Source organism: Micrasema longulum, unplaced genomic scaffold (assembly GCF_059751315.1).
Source record: "Micrasema longulum isolate JH-2025_06_02 unplaced genomic scaffold, ASM5975131v1 h1tg000780l, whole genome shotgun sequence".
Classification (NCBI taxonomy): Eukaryota; Metazoa; Arthropoda; class Insecta; order Trichoptera; family Brachycentridae; genus Micrasema; species Micrasema longulum.
Window position 1 is genome coordinate 4,461 of NW_028277973.1, and position 10,841 is coordinate 15,301.

General features: G+C 34.6%; 1 protein-coding gene across 1 annotated transcript; it reads left to right on the forward strand.

The window, feature by feature from the left end:
• Window positions 1-294: 294 nt before the first annotated feature.
• Atg5 (autophagy protein 5) lies at window positions 295-10,076 on the forward strand. The gene is made up of 5 exons (XM_088230566.1): window positions 295-691; window positions 1,654-1,859; window positions 3,529-3,653; window positions 6,704-6,907; window positions 8,494-10,076. Exons 1-5 carry the CDS (start codon window positions 536-538, stop codon window positions 8,598-8,600), a joined length of 798 nt encoding a protein of 265 aa, XP_088086692.1. The 5' UTR covers window positions 295-535; the 3' UTR covers window positions 8,601-10,076.
• Window positions 10,077-10,841: the final 765 nt, after the last annotated feature.

Below are 10,841 nucleotides of genomic sequence, written 5' to 3' on the forward strand. Positions count from 1 at the left end.
AAAAGATGCTCAAAGAAAGGCAGAATGGTAGACGTACAGTTACTGAATGTTATAACAACGCGTAATGTGATCACTTGAATGGCATAATCCCTTTAAATGCCTGGGCGTTTTTATATATTTTTAAAATATGTTTTTAAATTTTATTATCCTGTTATATTTAATAGCAACATCGCTTTTTTTGGCAATTCATCCTATGAAGGATGATTTAGGCCATCCACATAAATTATTTGATGTTGACTGGGATTTTTAATGTACGATGAACATTTTGTACAAAAAGACAAATAAAAAATATATATATCAGCCTCCTAAAAGTTCACACCATTCTCGCTAAGAAATCCGTCGGGAAAATATTTTATTGTCTATTTCCATTTCCAGCTGTCATAAAAGAGAGACGACAACAACTGTCAGTGTGACGTTATTACTCTGTTTCAAATCGCAGTAACAAAGATCCGGTTCAAATAACATTCGCAGTGAATGGTGTCAAAATAACTAACTGAATCATATATTAATTTATAAGGGACGCTTTCAAAGTGCGATGGCCAACGACCGCGAGGTCCTTCGTGAAATATGGGAAGGAAAACTCCCCGTGTGTTTTCAACTCGACCAAGACGAAGTGTTCGAGCTTCAACAGCCAGACCCATTTTATCTCATGGTGCCCAGATTGAGCTATTTCCCTCTAGTTACTGAGAAGGTAAAGTAAATAGTTCGTTTTAACCTCCGTTTGTGTGAATAATTTGTCTGAATATAAAACATCATTTTGATTGTCTAATACAAAGTTTTAAATATCGATCGTCCAGTTCGATAGTCAGATAAATCCGAAGAAACGCGATTTAATTTAAGTATTTAAGCGGTTTTTGAAAAACGAACAGCCATGTTCTGAAACCGGTTGGAATATTAAATTTATTTTTGTAATTTCACTTTTTATTTATTTATTTCTACTACTACTACTACCATCACGCCATTTCCCCGTAGGCGTAGGCAGAGAGAATGGATTGCCACACACGTCTATCCTGGCATACAATCCTAGCCTCTTTCACATTCATACATCTCGTCATACATGCCCTTCGGTTCTGTCTACTTTTGACATAACCAGACTTAAGATTTTGGTTTATCTGATCATGCTACGTCTTCCTTGGTCGTCCTCGTCTCACGTTGCCGTTCATTTTCGCCATATATACTTGTTTTACCATTCTTTCGTCGTCCATTCGTTCTACGTGACTAAACCATCTCAGAGACCCTTTCTTAATCTTATCAATTATACTTTTCTCAGATTTACACTCTCGCCTGATTTCATCCTAACCCTGTGATACATTGATTTATTTAATTATTTTATTTATTTATTTAATTTTACAATACGCCCAAGGGGCATTCACAAAAATTATATAGGTAAGTACAAACATAGTAAGTAAAAAAAAAACCTTTTTTTGGTATACATGTAGACAAAAAAAGTATAAAATAAAAAGTAAAATTTTGCATAATAAAAAAAAAAAATATGGATATAAGAAAAATGTTGTAGCTGTTGGTTGTCCAAATAAAAAATGAAAAAAAATAATTTAAAAAGTCTTGTATTATTTGGTTTACTTATGTGACATCATAGCAACACAAGGGTTAACAAAAACTTTGACCTGTTAAAATGTTTAAACTTGTTGACAGATCAAGAAGCACTTCATGCGGTTTATATCCCAGGAGAAGTCCGACAATGAGATGTGGCTGGATTACGGCGGGCAGCCTCTGAAGTGGCATTACCCAATCGGTCTCCTGTACGATCTGCATACGGCGGGGGACAGTCAGCTTCCCTGGACCATCACGGTGCACTTCGACCGGTTCCCGGAAGACCTCATTATCAGGTGCCCAAACAAGTGAGTCAAAAGAACCATAAAATAATTACTAAATTTTATTTAATATTTGTATATAGCCACTAGTACCGATTTTTCTATATCTACCAGTTTCGAGACGTACCCGTCTCTTCGTCAGGACACCAATTGAACGTAGTTATGCATTCAGAAAGCAGCCAGTCCACAATTTTGAAAAAAAATAGATATATATATACGTTATTGGATGCAATAAGTTCTTCTTAAAACAATCGACCGCTGTCATACAAAAAACTGTATTAATCACCTTTTTAAAATAGTGTCAATCACAAAAACAACATTTCTCTATTTGCAGAAAACCCCCCCAGCACTAAAAATCTTACGGTACTTAAAAAATCATTACAACTGGTCAAATACATCATTAGATTCTTGTTTGTAATATTAAAAAAAACTAATGTATTCATTGTTTATCATTTGTCAAAATCAAAAACATTCCAACTGTTGTGTAGATTTGATTATCCGCTCTTTTCACAAAGGTGCTATTGTCTCAGTTGCACTTTTCTATGGCTGCCTGCTTTCTGCATAACTACGTTCAATTAAACCAACATGCAAATCATCATCATCATTCCATGTCCGCTCCCTAGCTGGAGCATATGGCATCCACAAAAAGCCTCCATGCATCTCTGTCGGCCGCCAACTCCTTTGCGTCCTCCCAAGTCAGGTTCTCGTCCCGAAGTTCTGACATAAACTGCCGGCGATCTGTCAGCAGTGGATGTCCAGGACGTTGAGAATCTGACGCCTTGTAAAGTAGGCAAGCGTGGTTAAGGCTCTCAGGAGGTATCCGCAGTATATGGCCTAACCAACTGTATTGCCTCTGCTTGACGACAGTTGTCACCGGAGTTTGCTGCGTCCGTTCTCTCATTACCTCATTCCTCACTGTTCCGGGCACGCGAATAACGTTGAATTGGACAAATGAAAAGTGATATATGTAAATGATAACTGAGTGAATTGATAAACGCAGCTAGGAACCCGGTATTTGTATGACTGAGCGCTAGGCTCCCAATAAAGATAAATGATTTGCTTTCGAGCCTGGCCTCAGTAATACCGGGGGAAAATAGCCAGAAATTACTCTTTTATGTATTTCATATTGTGTCTTAATCGTGTTTGTATGGCACTGAAAAGGGCCTATATTGTATATTGTATTGTCATGTTGCGCGCGTCGCGGCTGCCGATGAAATAGCCCGTACGGGCGCTAGGCGCCCGTATTTACGCCATCTGCGGCCGGCGGCATGTAGCGTGGTGGGGTGAGTGGAGTGGTGGGGGTGAGCTACCACAAGGCAGCCGGAGCGAGTGGGACGGCTGACTCACAGAGTCCGACGCACACCGCTTTATAAGGCGTTTATTTTGTATTATTAAATTAGTTGAGTTCCTAACTCTGAACAGTTCAGACGTGTTTCATTCAGTTCTCCGCCCTGTTCGCCCTCCTGCACTTCGCTCCGCTCTGCCAGCTGACTGCCTTTGCTCTCTACACCACTTGGACCGAATGAAATATGCATATTCTTTCGCTGCACGATGTTTAATTACTTGTCCGAGCTGACGTTGCGTCGGGTTACACGTTGCGAGCCAGAACGGTGTTCGGCCCTGCCAACTTTACGGCTTGATGGTGATGACCTCCACAATATGTGACAATAATAAAGTCCTGACACGATTGTTTCAGGGACGTAGTGGAGTCTCACTTCATGTCCACTATCAAGGAAGCGGATGTCTTGAAACACAGAGGCCAAGTTATATCTAGTATGCAGAAGAAAGATCACAATCAGCTTTGGCTCGGCCTACAAAATGGTAAATTTTCGCCTTTTATGTATTTGCTTTTATTTATAACAAATTATCTTCCTACGTGCAATCGCTGAATACTATTCAACAATGTTTTGAGTATCTCCAAATATTTGTAGACCGCCATAATTTAATTGTGCAATAGGGAAATTTTGTCTCTAATTTTGCCTCTTGCGACAAACATTTATTTGCCAAGGTTGATTTAAGTGCACCGTTCACTCTGTTCCCGACACTCACCCTCCTTTCAATATCTCTATTAGTCATTTCATCCCTAGTAAACGTACTTCCCAGATACACAAATTCCTCAACTTGTTTTAGTACCACACTGATTTCACATTTAGTCATACTTTCATTTCATTCAAAAACCATCACATTGGATTTATCGACATTCATCAGCAAATCGCTTCCCTAGCATACATCATAGACCTTTGTTACTAAGAATTGCAGTTCTTTTTTGTTGTTAGCAAGAAGCACGGCATCATTAGCATACAAAAGACAATGGACATTGAAATCACCCATTTTTGCTCCCATTCTTAAACCTTTTAGTTAAAAATCAGGATTAATGATTTTGCAAGAAATTTTGTCTTTCAAAGGTCTATGAAATGCTGTCCAGTAACAAAAAAAAATTTGTTTCTTATTAGAAGCATAAAAAATATTTGTAATTTTGAATTCCCGCAAAAACAGTCATTCCATTGGCCACGCCCCTAATACGTCACGATTTATGTTTATTTGTTCCTGACCATTCAAATTTGTTTAGAACATTGTCACGAATCTTGAAGTCACAACTATCAAGGCCAAACATGTCGCGTTTTTCTAATATCATATTGTTTTAAAATTTCTTTTTTAAATTTATACATAAAAACATTTCTCCATTTCATATATTTTTATCGGTATTTGTAGTATGTGATATTTTCCAATTGTTTCAATAATTATGTATGTTATCAGGCGAGAGTGCAAGTCTGAGATGGGTGTAATTGATAAGATCAAGAAAGGGTCTCTGAGATGGTTTGGCCATGTAGAAAGAATGGATGACGAAAGAATGGTAAAACATGTATATATGGCGAGAATAAACGGTAACGTAGAACGAGGACGACCAAGGAAGACGCGGCATGATCGAATCCTACCGATGATTTGAAACTATTTTTGAGGGTTAAAAGTATGGATGATTTTCGTACTCTCCAGGCTGATTTAACCTTCCCTCCCCGGTGATGTGTAGCTAGTAAACATTGCGTCTAATAACTATAATATCTTTATAAACATAATAAATATTGGGTTTAGATTTTCAGTATTCCTCCATTACACATTTACGTATCGACTTAAATAATTTGTTATTAAATAATAAATAATAAGTGCTATTCGAAATTAGGGATAAATTACAAAGATCATTAAAAGTATACTCACAGTATACCAATAACACCTGGCGTTACACGTCCACTACATGTCCAGTACTAGCTACTTAGTAGCTCTCGGGAAGTTGGCGCCTGAGTCGCTAGCGATACCCAATGGTTTTTTCATATTTTCAGTAGTTAGATTTGTAATATTATTATCTTTGAATTAAATTATGGTTAATTAAAGCCATTCTCTATAAATATTCCATTTTTCCCTTTTTAAATCTCTTATTTTTTAATGTGTACACAGCACCGCAACGCGCGGGTGTTTTTAGGACAGTAAGGGAAAGGATATGTAAGTTTTCAATGTGATTCCAATTAGCTGTATTATTTCAAAAGCAATAGAATCTGGCACGCATAAATCTGAATAACTGGAGTTTTACTGCATATAATAAAAACTGGTGTAAAAAATATAATTTTATGAAGTTTTATAGGAAAAATGTATTTGAATTTAATGTAATTAAATTTTATAAAAATTATAACAGGGGGCAGCCAGTTGATAGTTTCGTCGATTCTAGGCTTGTCAATGACCGGAGTAATTAGGTAATTCTCTGTAAGTAAAATTCGGCAGTTAATTTTAATCTAATAGTACAAGGAGAGAATTCAAAAAAAGTATTTGAGATTCGTAAATTTTTAATTAAATATTCCCTTAGATAACATAAATTACACGTGTCTATTAGTCACTTTAAATTTTATTTTATTAGAAGATCCTAGAAAAATAAATGACCTTCTTTTTTTATTTTAAATTTTAAATTCGGAGCTCGATTGTTGTGAACTCCTGAATCTCATTAGCTTCAAAATACCTAATCGAGTCACTAGAAGTGCGGAGTTGTTTGCAACTACGAGTACATACGTGGGTACTAACTATGCACGACACTCTCCGATTCCGCGTTTACATTCCTTAGCCAACAAATTTACTAGTGAAATAGACATTTTTAATACGACAATTATCCGTTTTAAAATGTTCTTAAATGCTCTGTTTGAAACTAATTATTAATTTCGTAATAAAACTTTCTTTTTCATACATTTTTTTCTATGTTTTTGATGTGTATTATTATTTATTATTATCTTTTTCTGAAATGAATGTATCAAATATTTTTGTGTACCAGATATTTTGTTATTATCTTATTTATACTTACTGTAAACTACTTTTTATTATTTGATTTTAACAATAATTTGTTAATACCATTTTTTTTTTTTATACTTATAAGTATAAGTAAATGTATATATATATATTTTTTAAACTCTTTACAAGTTATTTACAATTTGCTTTTTAATTCAATTACTTTTCTTATAACCATATTTTTTTTTCTCTTTTTTTACTATTTAAAGTTTCACTTTTTATTTTGCATGGCAGTATGCTTTTTATTGTTTCTACATGTATACAAAAAAACATTGTTTATCTTTTAAATTATTACTTACTATGTTTGTACTTACCTGTATATTTTTTGTAAATGCCCCTTGGGCGTATTGTAAAATTAAATAAATAAAAAATAAAAATATTTATATTTTAACAAATGCAAAAACAGAGAATGAATGTGTGTTACCTGATCATTCTTGAAACGGGTTGTTTCCAGAACTTCAAGTTTATCTCATTTTTGATAAAAACTAGACAAGACGAATTTGAAAATGAGAGACTCTTATACTATATTATTTAATGGCTTTCCCCAGACAAGTTCGACCAGTTCTGGGCCGTGAACCGGCGCCTGATGGAGGCGGGCCCCGAGCAGGAACACTTCCGGCTGGTGCCGGTGCGGCTGTACCGAGAGGAGCCCCCCGGGGTGCTCCAGCGGCCCGTGCGAGCCTCCACCCCCGAGGGGGCGCGCGCCACTCTCGCGCACATGCTGGCGCAGATCTACCCGCACAGGACGGAAGGTAATTGAAATATACTCCAGTTGGCAAAATTAAGAGAATAACACCCTCCATCTAGAGTGCCACAAATCTATACTTTTTTAAAATTCACAATTTTTGACCACAGATGAAATAATTTACCATACTATAATATAACAACAATTACTTATTTAAATAAAAACTTTAATTATTCATTTTGACATCATAGAATTAAACATAGTCCAGAAACTGCATACGCACATCAAACAGAAGGCGACTAAACTACTTACAAATGAGTAGGTTTACGTTTTGACCCATCAGTTTCTTTGTAGACATTGCTCAGTACGCAACTCCTGATTTGAATTCAACTATGCTGTGTTGTGTCCTTTTAAAGTGTAGAAATACTGCTAGGATCTTAAAGAAACCGGATGCAATCACATTTCATGTGTAATTAGCAAATGAATGTGTATGTAACAAATGCATTACTTAAAAATTGAATTATTTTTCCATCTGTCAGATTGTCGAAGAAACAAAATGGAAATTTCGTTAGTGTTGCCAGGGTAGTAAATTTTTTTACCCTACTTTGCTCGTCTAATAAGAGAAATAATGAAAATTGGACCTCGGATTAAACAACTCTGTGGTGGACATTTGACCGACATTATCTTCAAAACAAAAAATATTATTTAACATGATATAAAAATATCCGTTTTATGTAAAATAAAATTTGTTTTATATTTTAAGCTTAAAGTTCATTAATTCAATTACTCTTATTAAATGTCCCTTTATTTATCTACTCTGTTGTGTCAATCAATATTTCCGCGTGCACAATAAAATTTTAGAGAAATTAAAAAAATTATGTGTTCTGATTATTTTTTTTCCCATCGTGCAACATTACGCGGCGACATCACGAATGCGCGCGGCGAAATTGGGGCATAGTGGGGGAATTATTGGACACAGTCTGATGTATTCAAAAATGATTCTACGCTCCTTTTGGACTATTCTTAATTCTATGTTTGACATATTTTTTGTTTGCATGTTAGGTGTTACAATTAGCCTCCTGACAATACAAAGCATTCTAACATTACGAATAAACCGTGAAGCAAGTGTAAAACTACTCGCAAACCTAAGGATAAAACAGTAAACAGTAATGAAATGAATTGCGCAAAATTGCATTTAAAAAAAACACGAACCACTTGTCACTTTTGCTCGAGAATGAAATGATTTAACATCCATTTGAATGAACACTGGGTCTCAAACTGATAAATAAATCCCCAAAGTTTATGAAACACCTTAACTCTCGTGTGGCTATGATGTCACCTGAGTCTGCATTGAAGAAAATACTTGATATAAAAAAATTAAGAAAGTTATATTTTGCTATAACAAGCCTCAATTTTAGGTTAACATATTACAATAGAGATTAAGAACATTTAAGAGAAGGTAATATAGAAGTCTAGGCATCTACACTCTTTAACTTCACAAACATCAACAGATGAAAGAATTTAAGGAATATAGATGTTAAAATATGGGCAGAATGGTGAATGTTACACAGTGTGTAAAGTGGCCACTTAAACTAGCCATTTTTTTTTATTTTTACGTATATAAAGTGTTTAATGTTATAAATATGCTTTCAGTTGGCGTCAGAACACACGGCATCGTGGTACCTTTGGACACTCCTCTCCAGTGGATGTCGGAACACCTGAGTTACCCGGACAACTTCCTTCACCTGTGCATATGCTAGTCAACGCAACATTCCCGCAACGCTCTTACAATTAAGTGTGGCCGCTCACCAAACACGTGTACATTTGTATCGCCATATTAAAGTCGTGACATTGATCGTGCGTTCATTAGCCAGGCATCTCCTGTTTTAAGTTCAGAGATTATGAAAAGATACATTTTCAAATGGTCAATACAGTACTCAAGTTAATAATTACATTAGAAATAAGTTAATCATTTACATGAAGAGAATATCATCGCTTTAATTTAAATACAACATTTGGGAGTGTTAGAAGCAAACTTTATAATCTCCACCAAAAACGGAAAATTAGTTATTGATGCCAAAATAAACTATACATAAATACTACTTACCTAAATAATAGCGTAATTCGAAACCGTCTCTAAATCTTGCAAAAGCAGATTTCAATTATACTAATTGACACCGCAAACTTAGCATTCTCCATTGAGTTGGTTAAGCATAATTTTATTAGAAATCTAATACAATAAAACCGCTGTTTTACGTTTTTCAAGGGAGCAACAAAAAAGTGTAAAATTGGGGAAAACTAAAGTAAAGAAGTGAAAAATGTATGGAAAAAATGAAATTACATAATATTATTGCACTATACAACTAGACTATACTAAATACACTGCAGAAAAATTGTAAGAACTGTCATAATTGGGGATTATTCCTATTTACCAATGATTTAATTAAAAATATCTTGTATTTTTTCAAGCAATACTACAGTGTGTTATTTTTCATTGAATTAAAAAAATTATATGGGTACTTAACCTTAAAAACGCGAAAATAAACATTTAAATTTGCATAAAATGCATGCAACAATTTTTTCCTTAAATATTGGAAAATTTTATTTATATGGTATCACTTTTTTTAGTATGGTACCACAAAATTTCAACTGTCATTTACATCGCGTCAAAACTGTTTCACACTTTTATAATAACTGTTTAAACTGTCTTCTTTTCACATTATGTTTATAACTTCAAATAATATTTCTATTGCCAAATTTTTTGACTTTCTGCATCGTAATTTATTGATGAAAAGATTTTATTCTTCCTAAACATGTGTAAACTGCAAGTTTATTTAGTAAAACGTCAAAATTAGACACTTAAACAAAATGGGTAATTACACTGCACCTACTTTGAATTTAGTTTGAGACAATAATTTACCCATTTTTTTATTTACCTCGATTTTATTCTCCATTCACACGGCGGTGCGCGGCTCGTTGTCTTTTGACAGATCGAATGAGTTTTAAAAAAATTTCAACGTAAAACCGGGGTTATGAAAAACGTAAAAAACGTTAATTGGGGAATGTTTTAATGATAATGTAAGGAAAAAAATGGGACCTAAATATTTCGGTGTAAAAAGCGGGAAAACGTATCGATGAACGTTAAAGCCAACACAGTTTCTTGTACAATGCAAAATTTTCCTTCAAATGGCCATTCTGTTTTACTTTTGGTGATCATTTGTTCATTTGAATAAAAAGGACAAAACTTATGTTAACACCTAAAATATAAACCATCTCTAGGCAAAAAAGTAAATATTACACATTATTATAGTAAAGTGATCGCTTAAACCAGCCAAAGAAAATCATAATCCTTGTAAATGCCTAGCTTCTTTACTCATAGTAAAAATTCTCTAGAGAAGCCGTCGAGCTCTATTGCATAGAACAAAAGTGTTCCAAATTTATGGTTTGGTTTTAGTTCAGTGTTTAGTTTAACAGCAAACATGTAATTTCATTTATTTATTTTTAGTTATATTGAGAACATTACAGAGTATCCAATGAATTCTCAACACATTACAAAAAATACAAATCAGATTTATTAAATAGAAAAGAGAAAAAATATGTAAATTGTCACGTAAAATTGACATACATATTACAATTTGGAAATTGCCCTCCTAAGAGTAATCCCACTGTCATGAAATATATTGACATTCGAGGCGATACGATTGAATAACACGATTACTCTACCTAATGATAACCATTGGCAGGTTGCTTCTGCATCGTGCTAGGTAGAACAACCTGTGTTGCCTTTGTCGAAGATAATCATCAGGGACAAATAGACCAAATTCATTCAGAATATCAGAATTGTGTATGCGACCACCAATGAGTTGAAAAAATTGAACACCCAAACGAATATTCCTTTTCCCCAACAATGATCGGTAGCCCAGCCCAGCATTCCTAGTAAGAAGTCAGACGAGAAAAGCCACGGGTAAAATCCATACTCCCTGAGATACAGATAACGCAGA

What these genes read in the sequence shown, in the direction of transcription:
- Atg5 (XM_088230566.1), top strand. Translation starts at nt 536, where the DNA reads ATGGCCAACGACCGCGAGGTCCTTCGTGAAATATGGGAAGGAAAACTC. An exon ending in TCCCTCTAGTTACTGAGAAG is followed by an intron (nt 692 to 1,653) that starts GTAAAGTAAATA and finishes ACTTGTTGACAG; the next exon opens with ATCAAGAAGCACTTCATGCG. An exon ending in TTGGCTCGGCCTACAAAATG is followed by an intron (nt 3,654 to 6,703) that starts GTAAATTTTCGC and finishes GGCTTTCCCCAG; the next exon opens with ACAAGTTCGACCAGTTCTGG.